This window comes from Gouania willdenowi, chromosome 9, assembly GCF_900634775.1.
Source record: "Gouania willdenowi chromosome 9, fGouWil2.1, whole genome shotgun sequence".
Lineage (NCBI taxonomy): Eukaryota > Metazoa > Chordata > Actinopteri > Blenniiformes > Gobiesocidae > Gouania > Gouania willdenowi.
In genome coordinates, this window is record NC_041052.1 from 34,823,129 (window position 1) to 34,843,463 (window position 20,335).

Here is a 20,335-nt window from a genome sequence, read left to right on the forward strand (position 1 = left end):
CCCAACAAAATACATCACAATGTTTACAAACAATCAAAGGGTCTATTGAACATGGGTAATTTAAAAAGTAATTGTAACTGAAAAATGTAATTGACCCCAACCCTGAATGTCACTGAGAAAGATTCCACCACTACTACTGAGATATTTTAAATAGAAAAGGTGGATGAAATATCCAGTGTTTTGTTTGTATACGTGTGTCTTTGATACTGATCTCACTGTGTCTCTCTCTGAATGATGTGATGACAGTAGCTAGTGCTGATATTAAAATAATTGTGTTGCACTGTTGGTGTTTGACCTCTGATGCACCACCTTTAATGGGGCTGTCGACGTAGGACAGTGTGTATACTGTCGTAGCTGTAGTGTAAATTCTGTGTGTCTAACAGGTATTCCAGTGTGTGTGTGTGTGTGTGTTGTGTGTGCTGAAGAGATGGATGTGTGTTTGGGGCGTGGCTGTGTTTGCATAGTTAAATGATTTAGCACTGGACGTACTTTACATTCCGGTAAATTGGGTTTTTCTGTGCCGTAAAGTGCTGTTTTTGACTACTCTTTGTCATCACTGTAGCTGTGAACAATGACTAGATTACACGTGGTAATTTAGGACTATATTAAAAAAAACTATGACTCAGTGTTAGATGAAGACATGCAATTGTGTAATTAAATACCGGTATTAATCAGAAATCTTGGTTGAGTCATTTCATGGTAAATTTGAGTGTTTTCTTAGTTTCAAAGAGAGAACTGGACCTTTGCGTATAAAAAAGAACAATAGTAGATGATTTAGACGTGTGCGTTCACTACTGGTGTCATGAACAGTGACGTGTGAATATGTAATGTCTACAGAATGTTAATGTTTTGTAATTATTGTGTGGCTTAAAAGAAAAAGAAAATATGTATGTAAAGAAAATATATGAAGTATCATCTAATAGGAGACAATCTATGCCACAAAGATTATTTTGATTAAATTGTGTATTTATTTTCTTATTTAACTGTTGATGAGCCTGAATTCTGCTGGCCAGTGAGGGAGCATTATTTCAAAGGGAATGTAAAAAACAACAACATATATATATACAGTATATATATACATATCACAAAATATTTTCATGTTTCCAACAGGAAATGTGACTTGGTTTTCAGTTTCTATCTTGGTACATTCAGGTGAAATGCTGTTGATCTTATTCAAGGTGAAGATTATTCAGTCTACGAGTGTTTGTATTGTTATCGTGGTCACGTTTAAAAAGAAATGTTACCGTATGAGAATAATCTCTGTGAAATCATCATCTGAGGTTTAGCAGTCTGTCTCCAGGGTTGTGTTTTCTTCTTCAACCTGAAAATCAGAGCCGCACTGTCCAAATAAATAAATAAATAAATAAATTAGTCCTCAGAAATTGTTGTCTTGATTTTTTTTTTAGGTGCCTTTATTAATAATGTCATATTTGTGTTTTGGTCGGTTACAAGTCGAACAAAGTGAAAGAAGTGATGGGAAAACAAAGGTATATTGAAGATACACCTCTTACTCATTGTGTTAAACTCATTTTAGTTCAGGGGCCAAATGTGGAGCAGTTTGATCTCAAGAGGGCCACAGATTTTATGCAGGAAAATTAGTAATTTCAACATTTTCGTCCCCTGGTTTACACTTCTATGTATACACAAAATACAAAATAAGTTAGAAACTGTCAATATTGAAGCAATAAGTGACAGACATCAGTCCCAACAGGATCTTCACTTTAAATTTCTTAGATTTTGTGACCAATTTCTATTTCATTATGGGAAATGTTATGTCATAATTTGAGGAAAATTGAAGGATTTTGTCAGAATGTTGAGTTTTTTTCAACAGTTAACATTAAAATGACTGCAATAATGCAATATAAGCACCAGGAGTGTTGAGTTTTTATTTACACAATGATTCATGTTTTCTCTGTCATTTTTACGTTCTCCTGCGGCCCACATTGGATGCTCCAAAGGGCCGGATTGGCCCCTGGGCCATGAGTTTGACATGTGGTTGTAAGATGATAAAACTTTCTCCTATGTCTTCTGTCATGTACATACCTTTCTTTAATGTTCCCTGCAATCTGGCTAATGACCAATAGATTAATAATCGACCTTGTGCAGTTTCTCTGTATTTTAGCTCCTTTGACATGGTTGATTACAGTTATAAAACCAGGGATTCTCAAACCGAGGTCCGAGGACTCCCAGGGGTCCTTGAGCTGTAGCTTAAAGGCAGGGTTGGGGCCAAATATACCAGTAATTGTCTAATTGTTGATAATTACAATTATGCCTGAAGTATAACTAGTCGAAATTGGAATGATATGCTGCTGTTGTAATCGTAACTGAATTGTAATTGAATTCAGAGAAATAACTTTGTAATTGTAATTGGCAAAGAAATTCTATAATGTCATTTACAATGTAAATAATTGCAAAGCTGGGGAACCATGTTACAGTTTTATGGCTTACACATATGTAGCTAATAATTATTAAAATATGTTTCATATCAAGTTTACCTGTTATGTACCTTTATATGTATAGCACAATTTACCAACAATGTCATCTCAATGCGCTTATCAAAATATAAAATTCATAATAAGAAGAAAGAGAAAACCCAACAAGATCCACATGAACAAACATTTAGCGACCCAGTGGGACGAAACAACTCCCTTTTAACAGGAAGAAATCTGTTAGAACCAGGTTCAGAGGTGGGCCAGCCATCTGCGTCGACTGGTTGGGGTTAGTGGACAGAAGGACCAACATAACAGGATAGAGAGAGAGAACATCAGAGTGTCTCAGACTAATTGAGCCATGAACCACTGATCAGGAACTGCCATCATCAGCTTCACAACACCTGAAACAGAGCAGAGAGAGAAGGACGAGGAGAAGGCACTGACTGCAGAAAAACATGATACAGTATTATCAGTCAGCCTGCTTGGCCTTGGCCCTCACTCCCAGTGGCCTAGTCAATACTTATTATAAAGGTGACGAATCTCTAACTGTTTGTTGGTAAGCTAACAGCGACTCCAATATTTGTAAATGCAACCGTTCACAGACGAGCCCATGTCCGCTCTAGTGGTTAGGTTATGATTCAGTCCTGTTTATTGATTAGGAAACCAAGGGATGAGAAACAAATTAGATGATAGATAATATTTTTTTGTGTATTTTACAGCTGATTTAATACATGGGTCAAACTGAGCCATTATAAGAGAAGGAAGGTTATGTTTTATGGGCTTATTTATTAAAGGCTCAGTAATTGCTATTAATTGTAATTCAACTTTAGTAATTGTAAATTGCTTTCAGGGGAAAATAGTTTTAATTGTAATTGGGAAAAAAATGCTGGTCAATGTAGTCACAATTGAATTGTAATTGAACATGGATAATTGAAGATGTAATTGTAATTTTAAAATGTAATTGACCCCAACCCTCCCTGGGATGTAGTAAACATCTCATGTATGAACATAAAAAGGAAGAGACCAAATCTAGCACGATTAAAACAGAATTTATTTTCCACAAAGGCATCTGTATAAAATAAAATGTTGATCAAAATGTTCAATTATTTTTCTAAATAAAATAACACCAATGAATTCAATTAAAAATAATACAATTCACAGGCTCTAAGTATAGATACATTTATTAACTCTGAAACTGAGAAACTAACCAGCATTCAGTACTGTTTCTGCGCTATGTATTACGTTTAATCTGATTGGTTGGCTATGATGTGACGCATCTGATTGTTGTCTGGTTTCACTGTGTCCTTTGATCATTTTAGAACAAAAAAAAAAAGAATTTACTCTAACGGTTGGGTGTAGAAATCTCTTCTAAAACGTACTTAAGTACAAGTAAAATGATTGATTTAGAAATATACTTAAAAAAAAAAAAGTACACGTAAGCATAAAAGCAACATACTGTAATTACAGTAATGTGAGTATTTGTAATTCATGACTTTCACATCCTGCTGAGGGCAACAGCAGGTGCATCTTGCATCAGGCTTTGACTTGGTGAATAAAAAGTGGCCACTGTGCAAGTTCATTCTGACTCTGCAAAACTGATGCAACACTGCAACAGGATTGAGTTTCTAGCTTTAATGACACTAAACACAAAAGGCATAAATGTTGATGATTTACAGTGATTACACTAATGATTCTAAGGTTGGAGGCTTTAAATAAAAAAGGGTTTTATGTTCAAAAGCTGCTATTCAATAGCTCTTCTCATTATTACGACTAATAAAGTCAACTGCACTGTAAAATTATAACAAAAAACATCACAAGCTTCTACTTTAGTCACAGTGACACATGACACTTTAAGGGAAACCAGAAATTTACCAGTTATTCAGTCAAAGATGTGGGAATAGTTTGTGATTGAAAGGAAGTAAAAGGGGTTTTTCATCTGCTTTTAATTGTCAGATTCAGTATATTTTCACAGGTGTTTTGACTCCGCGGGCACGTTTTCTGACAAAATAAAAGACTGCTGACAGGACACACATACAGCATTGCACTCCCTTTAGTTACTGACCAGCTTTCAAACAAATAAAATTGCTTCTGCTTTGAAGTACAACCAGCCCTTGTAGATACGTACAATAAAAAGCCATTTGCAGCCAACAACAGTACTGTGTTCACAAATATAGCTTTTGATTATATTAAACGACAAAGCTAGTCACATGAAAGGGAGATATGAGCTTTCTAAGTGTACAATAATCAAGTTATATTGAGATATATCTCCAGCTTATGCCTTTGTTCCAGATGTACGTACGACCAAGTCAATAATTGTCTTATAAAAGGCACATGTGCAGATGTTCCAGTAGATAAGTTTCAGGTTTATATCAGACGGATTATATAAGCTCTAGTTTATAGCAAATCTTCAATTTGGTTTTCTAAAAACACTGTGTATGAATCTTAAAACTTATTAAAGGTAGTTGATGAATGACTGGTGTACAATGGACACTTGATGTGGTGAATGGCATCAATTATTTACAACTAAGACACGCGTGTCAAACTTATGGTACGGGGGCCAAATCTGGCCCTTCAGAGCATCTGATTCGGCCCTCAGGAGAAAGTGAAAATACAGAGAAAACATGAATCATTGAGTAAATTACCAAATAATTCAGTTGTAAATTAGTGCTGAAAGAACTCTTAAATTATTCAAAAGTCCTGCAATTTTATCTCCCCATATTAAATGAAAATTGGTATAAAATATATATATATATAAATATATATATATATATATATATATATATACATAAATATATATATATATATCAAAGTATCTGTCACTTATTGCAACAATATTGTTATTGCCTTTCATACTTTATGTCTGATTTATAACTAGAAGTGCAAACTTAATGTTGAAATTGTTCATTTTCCCGCCTAAAACCTGCAGCTTCGCTGGTGGTGAGTGCACGCCTTCAACCCAACCCCACCCCTTTGATGAATGGTAACGTCCTCCTCCTATGACGTCATCACGCTTAACTCCACAGAATAAATAGAAGAGCGTCACAGCGTGAAGCTCAGTCTAACCTTAGCGATAACGTCAGGCTTCACTACGACCTGAAAATAAATATTAATAATAAAAATAATACGGCAGCGTGTACTGTGGCAGTTGAAGATGATGAACGGACAGGTCAACGGCTTCCATAACGGTCTCATTGAGGAGGACTGCTTTCTGTTCACCTCCGAGTCGGTAGGAGAAGGACATCCCGGTAAGAGCTCACCACACACCGGCCTCACATCCCGTCTGATGCAACCTCTCCCCGCGTCTCTCCTGTGACCACTCTAGCGCCACTTTTAAACAAATAGCGGCTTAAACGTCACACATTGTTTTGTATTTGACAGAAGTGTAAAGGTTAAAGCCTGTTTTTGTGAAGTGAACACGGCGTTTTGTGTCAGAAATCCGCATGTTTAGCTAATGTTCGTAGGGCTAATCTGTGAGTTGCACGCGGTGTTATTAACGAACAGTAAACGATCCACCGTGTTAGTGACACAATCGCTCTCTCTTTCTCATATTAATGTGTTATATCACCATATAATGCATTGGTACTTTCTAGTAACCGGTTCTGGGTTTTACCGGTCCCTGTAGAACCGGGTTCAGGGGTAACTATAGCTAACACGTGCTGCAGTGTGTAGTGGCCATGAGGAGCGGGAAGTCAGTGTGGGTTAATGGGAGCAAGTCGCACCGACTTTCAGGGTTGGGGTTATCTATTACTGCCGATGGTTTTGCTGAGATACGCGGGCTTAATCCTCACCGCCACACGTGCACTGGGATCATAATGGTACCATAATGGCGCCTGCTGACCTTAACCAGAGCCACTCCCACCGCGCGAGCTCGTGCTGGGCTGAGCCACATTCAGGGTTTTAGAGCTGGAGGGATCTGAAGTTTCCACTGCATGTCAACAATGTAGTGTTGTGTATGTTCTTTTAATATTTGTCTAGTGCAGGGTGACCAATTTTAATAAAATAAAGAAACTCAAAACAGGGACAGTAATTTTACCAAAGAAGACGACAGATTTTCAAAATAAACCGTTTTATTTGTAATTAAAAAAGGTCAGAAATTACATTATTTTTTTCTTCCTTTTGGATAAAATGTATTATTGCAACGGCTGAACCAATTTTAAAGTGGCAATCAACATTTTAACAAACTTGTTTTTATTGTCATGTTGAAGGAGAAAGCAAACTAGTAATAGTGTCAATGTCATCGACCAATCAGCATCGAGTTACAAACCCGGAAGAGTTTTGAGCTTTTTAATTGGTTTATATTGCAAGCACAACTATGGCAACAAGGGATGCACCAAATAATTGGTACCCGAATATATTCGGCCGAATATTGCACACAAAAAAACCGCACACATTTGGCCTTGGGTGGAGTAAAAGCAAGGCCCTATAGTTAGTATGATGCAATCAAACAACGTGCAGTGATTTATGAATCAGAAAAGTGTTCGCGTTGCTGCAGAACCAGACCAGCAGCGGCTCCCCCTTCTGTCGTTTATCACCGCGTAAAAGTCGAGTCTGTTGTTAGCGCTGTGATCCGCTAATCCGTAAACATCCCCATCGTTTCCTCCTCAATTCACAAGCGATGTCGGGTATTTACTTGTATGGCAATAAAGTATAATGTATATTCTACATTAAACCGCAGTGTTTGTTTTAACTGCTTCGGCAACAAATTTTCATTTTGAAGTGAGGAAATAAATCAATTTCGTACCATAACATTAATAGAGTGATCCGCATGTACTGCTTTTTAATGTGTTGATGTATTCAAATGTATTTGTGTTTGTAAGGAACCTGTTTACACTAAGTTGATATTTTATTTTATTGATAGTTTTTTTTACTTATCGTGATGTTTGTCGTTATCGTGATAAACACCAGAAATTATCGGGATAATTTTTTTAGTCCATATCGCCCATCCCTAAAAGATGTACCATTTTTATTTTTTTATTCAAGAAAAAAAAATGCAATTTGAAAATTAGCAATGGTTATTATTTTACTTGCTCTGGGTATAACCTTCTTAACTTAAGTAAATTAAACAATAACATAAATTAGACCAATTTTTCCCATTTAAAGCAATGCAAGGTAAACAAAGTGGTCCGTAAGATTGTGAGCACTCACAATCATTCCTCACTGACACATTTATCTTAGCATTGACGTGTTTAAGTCAAGTTTTAGGAATCCTGCTGAGCCAATAAAGGGAGGTTCAAGATAAGTGGAGTAGAGCTGAAACATTGCATAAATGTTCCAACTAAATCAATCCAATTTTCATAATGATTCACCTTATAAAAACCAGCAGGACAAAAGTGCACTAACACTTTAAAAGCCCAATTAACAACAATAAAATGGTAAACAGGAAGTCACTGCTTTAAATGCGGTACGAGTCATTGCATTTAGTCTTCCTTATAGTTTGTATTGTTTTGATTATACTGCATTGAATTTATCAGTTTAAAGAATGCATGATTATCTTTTTCTCCTTCAGATAAGATCTGTGATCAGATCAGTGATGCCGTCCTGGATGCTCATCTGAAGCAGGACCCTGATGCCAAAGTTGCATGTGGTACGTTTCATGTCTTAATCATTTAACTTTTTATTAGTGAAGAAGTGCAATGAGGTAATATTATGACTTGTTTTGCAGAGACTGTTGCAAAGACGGGGATGATTCTGTTAGCTGGTGAAGTGACATCCAGGGCAACCGTCGATTACCAGAGGATTGTTCGGGACACCATCCGTCAGATCGGATACGATGACTCATCCAAAGGTGTGTTGTGTGGTTTTTCTATAATCTGCAGTAAGGGAGTAAGAAAAAATCGATTTGATGATCTATCAAGAAATTTCACTGCACGATTGTCGCATTGATTAAAAAAGATCTCCAAATTGATTTTACATTTAATTGTACTAGTAAAGGTGAAATTTATAATTATTAATATTGTGGTGTATTATATAGTATTAGGTAAGGCTGTGCAATTAATCAAAATTTGATTACAAAATAAAAAAAATTACATTATACATGCGTTTTATTTGCTAAATAAAACAAAGTTCCATGATTTAGGATATCAACAAAGAATAAAGCTTGGCACACATGAGAAAATGATTATTAATACTAACTTTGAGTTGTTTAATGCACATGCATGCCAGCTCCTAAGCCCCGCCCCTCGTAAAGCTAGCTTAGCCTGCAGGTCAACACCAGGAAAGTTGTTGTTAATGGTCTTGAAACATAACAGAAGAGACGCACTAGAAAGGCTTGGTAAACAAGCATTGGTTTGTTTGTTGTGTGCAAAAGTGAACATACTTGTTTTTAGTGTTTGAAGGATTTTATTAATGTTTAAAGAATATATTTTACATTTTGTGCAAAAAAAAATAACTTTTTGGTTGACGAATAGTCATGATTTCAATTATGACTATAATAATCGTGATTATGCATTTTTTCCTAGTTTTTGGATGTATCGTCAGATTCATGGCGATGCACACCCCTGCTCTGCAGTGATTCTTGTTTTTAATCTGCTGTTCCTTTCGCACAGGTTTTGACTTTAAGACATGCAATGTTCTCGTGGCCTTGGAACAGCAGTCACCTGACATCGCTCAGGGAGTTCATGTTGATCGCAATGAGGAGGACATCGGGGCTGGTGACCAGGTTGGAGAAATAAATCACACTGATGATTACCAAAGCAGAGATTTAGAGATGAAAATATTTGTTCAAATGTTGATTGACTGTGTCTTTACTCTACAGGGCTTAATGTTTGGCTATGCTACTGATGAAACTGAGGAGTGCATGCCTCTCACTATTGTTCTGGCCCATAAGTTGAACGCTAAGATGGCTGAACTTCGTCGTAATGGCACCCTTCCATGGCTGCGACCCGACTCTAAGACACAGGTACTATTTTAAAATGGGGCTTTTTTTCTCCTGTAGCTGTTCTTTAAGACACTTGTCCTTTGGATGTGAGCAGTGTAGCTTCTCTTTAGGTTTTAGTCAATTATAATTATCGCATAATTGATCATTACTGTTATGACATCATTGAAAATATCTGTTACTGTTGTAATCGTAATTAAGTTTAGATTATTGACTTTGTAAATAATTGGCATGGAAATTCTATAAAAACAATTAGACTTTAATTAAAAGTAAACCTGTGGAACCATGTTACAGTTTTATGGCTTAGACACATGCAGTTAATAATTATTTAAACATGTTTTGTTGAGGATCATTTTATCATTTAAAGAAAACGGCTCATACACCCACACCAAAAATATTAGAATCAATATTGTCATTGATAAGGAAGCTTAATAAGGTAACCAAGAGATGAGAAACAAATTGTGATAGATAATATTTTTTAATGTATTTACAGCTGATTAAAGACATGGGTCAAACTGACCTGTCATCATAAGAGATACTAACACAAGTGGGGTTATGTTTTATGGGCTTTTTTTTATTAAAGGCTCAGTGATTGTCATTAATTGTAATTGAAATTTAGTAACTTGAATTTCAGGGATAAAATATTTAAAATTTTAATTGTAATTGGGAAAAAATGCCGGTCACCCTATCCATAGTTGTGTTGTAATTGAACACATAATTGTAATTTTCTCAACCCGACTTCTGTTCCAGGTGACTGTTCAGTACCGTCAGGACCACGGTGCTATGCTCCCTGTGCGAGTGCACACCATCGTCATCTCTGTGCAGCACGATGAGGACGTCTGCCTGCATGAGATGAGAGACGCCCTGAAGGAGAAGGTGATTAAGGCAGTTGTTCCCTGCATGTACCTGGACGATGACACCATTTACCACCTGCAGCCCAGCGGGCGCTTCGTCATCGGAGGCCCCCAGGTACCCATCCGCTATCCACCGTCATTCACAGGAGCCCATTAAATGTGCAGGGTAATTACCATGCTGTTCTGTTCCTCTGGTTTACAGGGCGACGCTGGCCTCACTGGACGCAAAATAATTGTGGACACCTACGGAGGCTGGGGGGCCCATGGAGGGGGGGCCTTTTCAGGGAAAGATTACACCAAGGTGGACCGATCTGCTGCTTACGCTGCACGCTGGGTGGCTAAGTCTCTAGTGAAGGCAGAACTCTGCAGGAGAGTGTTGGTGCAGGTGAGCATTAGTTTTAGCCCGCTACAGACACGTTTTAGCCCGCTACAGCTGCTCATTAGCTTTAGCCCGCTACAGCTGCTCATTAGCTTTAGTTGGCTACAGGCGCACATTAGCTCACTACAGAAGGATGTCTAGTGCAGGGTTTTTCAATCATTGTGCGTGCAGCAGCACACTTGTGTGCCATGAGTCAGGTATGCCAATGAAAATTATTACATTTCACCTAATTGGTCAAAAACATTTTCATAATGGCAACATTTACATGAGAGCTTTAATTCAGAATAAAAGTTAAATCCTCTTTAAATTGACCTTGTTAACACTTTATTTGGAATTAAACTTAAATTCGAATTAAGTAATAAATGCTGATCCTAGTGGCTTGTGTAATGATTTTTCCTTGTGTACCTTATCAGGTGGCCTATGCCATTGGCGTTTCCCATCCACTATCCATTTCCATCTTCCACTACGGGACGTCTAACAAGAGTGAGCGAGAGCTGCTCGCCATCGTGAAGAAGAACTTTGACCTCCGCCCTGGAGTCATTGTCAGGTAAAGTATAAACTTAGATTTCCCCTGTGCATTGGTATCGGGTGTTTCCATTTTATAATATTTTTTTTCATTTATTAGGGCTGGGCAATATGAATAAAAGTTATATCTGTATTTTTGCCACACAGGCACATTTTTAACAAACAGCTGCACAATATGTGCTACTTAAGGGACAGCATGTGCGAGTGAGTTCTGTAGTGTGGCTTGTTTAGGGAAAGTTCTGGGTTAGGACGCACTCAGAAATCCATCTAACAATGCTTTTAATGCTGTCCCGAGAAGTAGTGAAAGGAGAAACTTCTAAAATGAGTAATTTAATACAAAATGAGCTATGAAAAAAATAAATAGGCAATATTGTAATTTTTTATATCGCCAAAATGGAAAAACTCAATTAGAATCAAAAGTTTTATTAGCCAAGTACATTTTAAAAACAGTACAATGAATTTAACTTGGTGTGAAGAACAACAAACCAGAAACAATAATAATAAATACAAAGCATATCTTGATATTTTGCCCAGGCCTGCTGTTTATTTAATTATTCTAGAATCTGTTGCCAAACCTGTAATGAAGCATAAGCAAAAAAGCCAAGCTAGCTTCAGCTTGTTTTTTTTTTTTTTTTTAGTTAATTTATTATTTTTGGGGGGATAAGTGGTTTTTATTGTTAAGCTGCTGCATCCTGTGCTTTTTTTGGGGCGAGTATATGGATCTCTATGAAAAAGTGTGAAGAAGACAGATTTCCTTCCTGGTTTCTCTCCATTGGCCAATGGGAACTTTATCTGTGAGAGTAAGCATGTGTTTATCTGGAAGTGGGCGTGGCTGCTGCTAAACATGTTGATTATGTATTCCAGGGAGCTGGATCTGAAGAAACCCATTTATCAGAGGACCGCGGCCTACGGCCACTTTGGGCGGGACTCCTTCCCATGGGAGGTGCCCAAAAAGCTGAAATACTAAAATGTGTAAAGCTTTTCCCCCCCCAGGCCTGCTGGTGTATACTACAGAGAAGCCTCCAGGTTTCCGGGGGTGAAATGCCTCTCTCTCTCTCTCTTTCCTTTCCTCTCTCAAATTTTGACACATGGCTCCTTTCTTCACTACTCCCTACACATGTTGTCTGGTTGTAGTATCTTGCTGGGCCTTAGGGGGCGTGTCTGTTTGATGTCCCCTCCCCTCATGGATGATATACGAATGCACTCCTTAGAATCCAGTCTCCTATGAGGTGCTCCTGCTTCTTTGTGTTTCATAACAGTTTCGTTGTCTCGTGCTGTTGCATCAAGTCAGTACAGCTCTGCTCTTCATGGCTATAGTATGTAATACTGTTATTTACACTCCTCTTCAATCACTGGTGCTAAACATAAGGGATCCATGTGAGACATAAACAGGTTAGGTCCATCGCTGAGGGCATGGCTTTTCCTAATTTGTACCCAGTGCTCTTCGTCAGCAGCTTCTTCCCCGCACCTCTATGGAGGATGTTAGGATGGCACAGTTGAAATGAAAGGCATGTTGCCATTTCTGCTAGAATGTTATGCATTTCAGGCTCTATGGCGAGGAAAACCAATTAGTCGAAGCTGTCACATGAGCGCACCGCTTCGGATGTTCCTGCAGACCTTTGCTGTTTTCTGACGTAATACAGAAAAGTCAGAAGCTGCTACACGTGCTCAGGTCTGCAGAGAAACTAGTTAAACATAATGATGATGTTGGAAATATTTATGAATTGAAACTTGAGATATAAATTAAATATGGAGCCATCACTGTTTTTCATTTTAATAAATGGTTTGAAGTGAAGGCTCTTAAACGTCAGAGTATTGATGTCAGGTGTCGTTACAGAGAAGCCTGGCTGTATTTACTCTACAGGAGTGTTTACTTTACCACAGAGTCAAACCTTTTACATTATTTATTTTGTTCTCTGAAACTCAGTGTAGCTACAGAGAAGCTGAGCTTTCAGACGGCAGCTTTTAAAGGTGACCTGGTTATGAACTTTGAGTTCTTTTTGGGCTCGATCACTTTAAATGTTTGGCTCGAGGTTCTTAAGTGTTGTACAGAAAAACTTTGGCCTTCCTCGAGTCTAACCGGCGACTGTAAATGATGATTTTACAATCCTTATTTTTTTATTTTTTTAGGTGGGTTAATTTTGACTAAATCCTGACTTAAAAAGTGAGTCCACTACCTTTGGCTCCAAGCGTCACACACGAGGGCCACATTTGGTTGGTGTGGTACAGAGAAACCAGCCGCGTTTACATGGCCGTCGTGTGTGGGGGGGTTTGGGTGTCAAAGTCGTGGTTCAGTTCCCCTTCACCTAGAGGGGTCGTCCCATTGGCTACAGGAAGTGTACGAGTGCCTTTTCCAATTTAGCATTTCCCTCCCCCCTCCCCCTCCCCCACCCCCCCAGACAATGTATTTTAAACTTCAAAGAATCACGTAGCTCATTCTGTCCTGTTTGCTTCACATCCACTGAGTAGTGTTATGCTCTGTAATAAACCACTACTCCTTATAACCGTGTCTGCATTTATTTTACATATTTAATACATTTAATGGACATTTAACTGAACTGGCTGATAAATGTCCCTAGAAAAATGCTTTGGACCGAGGCAAAATAACATCTGTATGATGTTACTTTTTCATAGTTGACATATTTTGAACATTTAACTCAAATTTTTTTGTTAAAAAATGCATGTTTCATGTAACTGTGAAATGTTAACATAAAAAGTCTGTGTAAAGCTAAATGTTGAGAAATTATGCAGAGTGAGCAAAGCTTTGCTATAATTTCTAAACGTTTAGTTTTGCACTTGGTGACCAATTTAACATTTAGATTTATTTTTCAGATTTATCTTTAACAGTGAGCCAAATTGAATTATGTTTTCTGTGTGGAGTTTGCATGTTCTCCCCGTGCTGCGTGTTTGGGTACTCCGGCTTCCTCCCACAATCCAAAAACAAGACTGTAAGGTTGATTGGAGTCTCTAAATTGCCCATAGGAGTGAATGGTTGTCTGTGTTGCCCTGTGATAAACTGGCGCCCTGTTCAGGGTGTACCCCCGCCCAGCGCCCTATGAGAGCCGGAGATTGGCACCGGCAGACCCCCGCGACCCTGTTAAATGGGAATAAGCGGGTATGAAGATGGATGGGTGGATGGATAAAAGTTAGTGACTTTAATTTCAAAAATAAACTGTCATCATATTTTACAGTTATATCAAGCAGCAGAAATGTTTGTTCTTCAATGTTTTATGTATATATTTTTTGCATTATTTGGAAAAAAGCAACTCAAATGTACTTGTTGAAAGCTTGCATTTATTATGTGTGAATCACCGAAAAAGGTAACTTAAATGTTATGGTAGACCTATAGCATTTTTGCTTCGGACTGGTTCAGTCTTGTTATATATTTTTAATTTGATTTAGGTTAAAATATTTTTTTGTTAGACTGAAACTAAATGTTCAAATTTTGTCGGCCATAAAACAGTGACATTGTTTAGTGTACAGCAGGGAACAGAAACAAACTAGAATGTGGTATTATTGAATTATTAATGATGGCGATTAAAAAAATATAGCATTCACCAACTTCAGACTTAACCATATATCCAGTGCTGGTCATATAATTAGAATATCATGAAAAAGTTGATTATTTCAGTAATTCTGTTCAAAAAGTGAAACTCGTATATTATATTCATTACATGCAGTCTTATTAAATTCAAATGTTTATTTCTTTTAACTTTGATGATTAAAACTGACAACTAATGAAAATCCCAAATTCAGTATCTAAGAAACCTAGAACATTACTTAAGACCGATACAAAAAAAGATTTCTAGAAATTCTTATATAAAATAAGTGAGAATTGTGTCTTACACAAACCTGTTGTTCTTTAAGAAGCTCTTCTATCTTCCACTCGTTAGCTGTGTTATTTTCACCTGTTTGAACTAGTTATCTGTATAAAAGACACCTGTGCACACCTTCAAACCTCCAACCTACACCATTAAGACCAGAGAGCTGTCTAAGGACACGACTGGGAGGAGCCAATTTACAATAGACAGCTTTAATTATAGAGGGATTTCATAGTGCGTCATCAAACCTGAAGTCGCCATATTGGAGATACTCAGAAGGTAAACAAAGCGCACACACGCAAGGAAATGGTGAACTATTGCCGTGTTTTTGGCTGAATGAATCGGTCAGACCATGAAAAACATTTGGAGTTTTATAAACTGCCAAAAGTTAGAACTAATCGGGGAGAAAAAAAAGTCAGAAGTTATCAGAGGAAAAGAGGCGCTTGTGGTTAGCGAGGCTAAACCAGTATCTACGAGGCAAAAATCTGGACAACATACAAATTTGTTCCGCCCATTGTCAGGAAGCTGAATTGTTTATAGCAGCGGCTCTTTACTAATTCTCTAGTGAGATGATAAGAATATAATTCATATCAAGCTACTGCATGTGGCATTATTGACTTAATATAATCACATTTAATAGCCTGCTACTCACCATCAATAAACTGTCACTTTTCCAAATATCATGCCCTTTCCTGTGGACCAGTTCCTTCCCCGTTTGCCTTTGCATCTATCAATGACATTACATTATAATGTACATTGTAAAGCTGATATCTGGAGTTTCTGAGAAATCTATGTTTATGTATGATTCTTTTGAAATGCAAAAAAAAAATACCCAACTAGTCTTTTACTGTGGTCTACTGCTGGTGGTCATTCATATACATTAATGTATATAAGTCCCGCCTTCGTCCTATAGACCCCTATACAAATGGAAACAAGCGCCGTGATCGCCCAGCCAATAGGCTTTGACTTCCTGTTTTTGAGACTGTCAATCAAAGTGAATGCGGATCTATGCACAGAAACAATTTATAATAATAGCATAATTTATAACTGGAAGTGCAAAGTTGTGCACATTAATGTTGAAATTCTTGATTTTCCCGCCTAAAACCAGTGGCCCACTTGTGATTGAACTGCTCTGTATTTGGCCCTTGAACTAAAATTAGTTTGACACCCCTGTGATGGAGGGTCAGAGTTGTCTATTAAAAAGGTACAGGGAACAAATCTATAAATGATCAGTGAGGATTAAACATAGATCTATGAAAGGGCTTAATTCTGAAGTGTAGAATGGATTTGGAGAATGTTTTCTAACCTGCACTACTTTTATACAAAGAAACCTTTGTTTCTCTGTTCCACTGAAAAAAGGGAGAAAACGACACCAGTGAACCTGCTCTTTACTGAAACTACCATGTCCCGTCCTCTAAAACATTATTTGACTGGATATTTGGTGTTTCATTTCATCAGTGAAACCTTTAACCTCGGAGCATCTTTGTGACTAAAAGTGACATTTTAGGTGTTTTCATTTGTTTGCCTCTTAATATTCCGGTCATTTTTAAGGCTAGTTGTATGAAATTTTGCCATTATTGTTTTTACATTTTTATTTGTCCTGTGTATAGAAAATGAGATATATTATGCATCATACTGACACTTTGTAACCTCGTGACCAAATTTGCCCCATTGGCTCCCATTATAATATATATACATATATTTTTCATATACTGTAACCATGACATATCATAATACTTTATCAATTATACCTAATAGATCAAAGTCTCTACTTTCAAAATAAAGGGGAAATATGTTTCAGGTGTAATGACCCACTACTAACCAGAGACCATTGCATTGGGAAATGTCAGTGAAGGCCTGAATTTCTTATCTTGCAAATTATGCTTTATTTTCTTTTTTAAAACTGTCCTTGTGCCAAAAAAAAAAAAATGCATTAAATTAAATTCTGCTATCAATTAATGGCACGGTTTAGTCTGTAATATTTTCATGAAAATGATTCCACTTTGGACCTAATTTATGGAAATACTGCATATTTTGTGTTTTTCCTGTTGAAAGAAATAGAAGTTCTCATGATAAAACAAACATAGAAAGGGTTTGAAAATTATAATACATTTTATATCTATGGATAGGTCTGAAGTAGTTGAAAAAATTAAGGTGGAAGTAAAAAAAAATTAAAAATGAATGGAGTACATTTTATTTCACTTTTGAGTCTGACCGTTTGTGTACACAAGGTGAAGACGTGTATGTAAATTTAAAGGAGTGCACAAGAATTAAGAAGCTGCAGAGGCATTTTCCTGAAAGTTCACATTATTTGATCAAAAATAATTTTAAACCAAGCTGCCATTTATGGACTAAAAAGTGTACCAGAAAAGTAATATTGTTAACACTCACAGGAATTTCTTAAAACTTTGCAACAATAGATGAGATTATGAGAAAATATACAAAAAACAGTAAAGTTTTGTACTACTAATACTGTGTTTGGGGTCAATCCCATATTAGTGGAAAGAATCTGACGTACAACATTCCAGTTTATTGTGGGACCAACACATTTGTATTCCTCTGGTCTGGTTTAGAAATGATCATACATATTTCATATTATACAAATAGCTAAGAGAGATAATGCAGTGATTAACATTTTACATGTGACACAATAAGACAGAAATACAACCAGGCACAAAGTACCGTATACATACAAATACAGTACTTAGACCAGAGTTGAGCCTAAACACAAGTAGACCTGGATGAATAAACACAATATACACAATACTAACAATGAGGTTATTAACATCATGGTAGAATATCCAAAATTTATGCAGCGATATTTTACATATAACCTTTTGGCCCTTTTACAGCGCCTGGAAACAAAAACTTCACCTGTTGTTTTAGCTAATTTATTTTTAAATATTTGGTGGATTTTTAGTTTTGTCTTTCATAAGCTCTTACTCTGTGACTGTACTTTTTATTGGTTTCCATGTTACTTGTCAAATATTCTGTGCTATTTGTTTTGTTTAAAGAACAATTTTTTTAGTATTATTTTGACACTGTATACTTGTGCTGCTGCCAGGACACACTTGTAAAATAAATTATTAATCTCAATGTGGTTCTCCTGACTAAATAAAGGCTAATGAAAATAACATCACTATTCATTTTCTATTGGATAAAGATGATTATGTAAATATTGCATTAAAGTTGTGTTCTTAACATGTAATGCATCTATAAAACAGACTGTCCAACAACAAAGGGGTTTTCTTTTAAGTTTTATACAGTATAGAAACATACAAGAATCTTGGTTGTAAAAAAAAAAAACTTAATGGGTAAAGTAGGATTATGATTATCTCACAGAATGACTTTCTAAGTCAGGGATGTCCAGCTCATTTTAGTTCAGGGGCCAAATACGGAGCAGTTTGATCTGAAGTGGGCCACAGATTTCATACGAGAAAACAAGTGAATTCAACATTATTATGCCCTAGTTTGCACTACTACGTATACATGAAATACAAAATATATAGGAACTTGACAATATCCAAGCAATAAGTGATAAATATCAGTCCCAACAAGATATTGACTTTAAAATATTAAATTTACTAGATTTTGTGACCAATTTCTCTTTTATCAAGAAAAATCAATATATATTTTCTTATACCTTTTCTGACTCTGGGCCATAGAAACCATACAAACATACAAAGAAACAGAAATTATGTAATAATTTGAGGAAATTTGACTTATTCTGTAATAATTTTGAATTTTTCAACTGTTCATTATTAAAAATATCTACAATCATGCTACTGTATATAAGCACTGAGAAAACACAGCACCTGCAAATATTGTTGAGTTTCATTTAAAAAAGAGTTCATGTTTTCCCTGTCATTTTTACGTTCTCCTGCGGGCCGAACTGGATTCTCCAAAGGGCCAGATTTGGCCCCCGGGCCATGAGTTTGACATGTCTTGTAAGTGGTGATGGAAGAGCAGGAAGTTTCACAAGCCTGTCTTTCAACAGAACAATAAAATCCACACACACACACACACACCTACAAAGTAATCACAGTTAAAAGTGTGCAATTGCTATGTTTGGACGAGTTGGTACCACAGTGGGAGGACAACATGTTATAAAAAGGGAATATAAAGATGAGTTCTCAGTGACTTCATGAACTTTATAATTAAGAGTAAATAATTCTGTAATGATGCCTTTGAATTCACACACAGACAGATTTAATTCCTGGTCCAGAAGCCCCTCCTCCTTCCTGTGAGACCAATGTATTAGGCATAATTTTTTTTCATTATTCTTTTTTTGTTTGGGAATGTACAGTGGCTGAGTAACAGTAAGACAGTGTCTCTGACAGTAAAAATAATCAATGTTATTTTATCAATATTAATGTTAATATTGACCATAGATGGTCAATATTAACATTAGGGAAAAAAAGAGTAAATATAAAAATTATATATATATACATACACATAAGATATATATATATATATGTGTATATACAGTATATAAAAACTCAAACCTTTCTTATTTATATTCAAACTTATCTTCTTTGATATACAGTATATATTCAGACTTTTCTTATAGATATTCACTTTTCATTCATTCCAAATATTCCCAGAGTCAATAAATATGTATTTAATTTCCTAAATGGCTTGCCACAATATATATGTATTATAAATTAATTATCAAGTACATGTGAGTAACTGTGGTGTAGTACATTGGGTTACATGAATGTGGTAAAGGGACAACAGTGCACATTTGGAATGATAACTTGAAGGAATGAATAATACTAATAAATAACTAATTAAATAAAGAGGGGTCCAGTGGGTACTGACAGCATGCAGGAGAGTCCAGATCATGGGCAATGGCTTTAATTTAATACACACACACTTGTATGAATATAGGCACCAGCAGACGCCTGCAACCCTGAAAAAAGGAGGAAGGGGGTCAGAAAGTGAAGAAATATGTAATAAGACAAGTTGAGACACTTCACACCAGTTAAGCTTCTTTAAGGGTTACTGCAGTGCACACTGTCACAATAGGCCAACGAAAAGGCCTGCAGGCAGTGCAGGCACATGTTTCTCTGTCAAAGTAAATAAGGTTGTGCAACACTAATATTTAAAGTACGTGAGTAAAATGTGTTTAGGATAAAAACTGGTTGAGAAAAAGGATTTTTTTTTTTTTTTTTTTTTTTTTAGTGTATGACAACTTGCTTTTTCTACCATTAAAATAAATAAATAAAAAATGTTTTGTGAAAGTTAGGTAATATTTCAGCCTTTAATGACAGTTATAAATCACTGTTGTTCCTGTTTAAAGTTCAGAATTTATTGTGAAAATTTCCCTGAAGCTGCATGATCTTTAGATTGTCCTGTATGGGGTGTGGAATGTAAAAACTTTTTCATAGCCGACATATTTTGAACATTTTGGTCACTTTCCTCACATTTAGCTAATTTTTCTTTCATTT

General features: G+C 36.4%; 1 protein-coding gene across 2 annotated transcripts; it reads left to right on the top strand.

The window, feature by feature from the left end:
* The first annotated feature begins 5,583 nt into the window (after positions 1–5,583).
* On the top strand, positions 5,584–13,568 carry mat2ab (methionine adenosyltransferase 2Ab). 2 transcript variants are annotated; one of them, XR_003674840.1, is made up of 9 exons: positions 5,584–5,677; positions 7,939–8,016; positions 8,095–8,217; positions 8,978–9,090; positions 9,187–9,330; positions 10,057–10,275; positions 10,363–10,545; positions 10,953–11,858; positions 11,929–13,568. XR_003674840.1 is itself a non-coding variant. In XM_028458211.1 (9 exons), the coding sequence occupies exons 1-9, from the start codon at positions 5,584–5,586 to the stop codon at positions 12,029–12,031; spliced, it is 1,191 nt and encodes a 396-aa protein (XP_028314012.1). In that variant the 3' UTR covers positions 12,032–13,568. The 2 variants fall into 2 exon arrangements, 1 of the variants encoding a protein (XP_028314012.1); XM_028458211.1 differs by having other exon boundaries at positions 10,953–11,086.
* Positions 13,569–20,335: the final 6,767 nt, after the last annotated feature.

Excerpts from the sequence above, each read along its gene's own strand:
- mat2ab (XM_028458211.1), top strand. The coding sequence starts at position 5,584 with ATGATGAACGGACAGGTCAACGGCTTCCATAACGGTCTCATTGAGGAG. Across the intron at positions 5,678-7,938 it reads GGTAGGAGAAGGACATCCCG|ATAAGATCTGTGATCAGATC; the intron begins GTAAGAGCTCAC and ends TTTCTCCTTCAG. Across the intron at positions 8,017-8,094 it reads TGATGCCAAAGTTGCATGTG|AGACTGTTGCAAAGACGGGG; the intron begins GTACGTTTCATG and ends CTTGTTTTGCAG.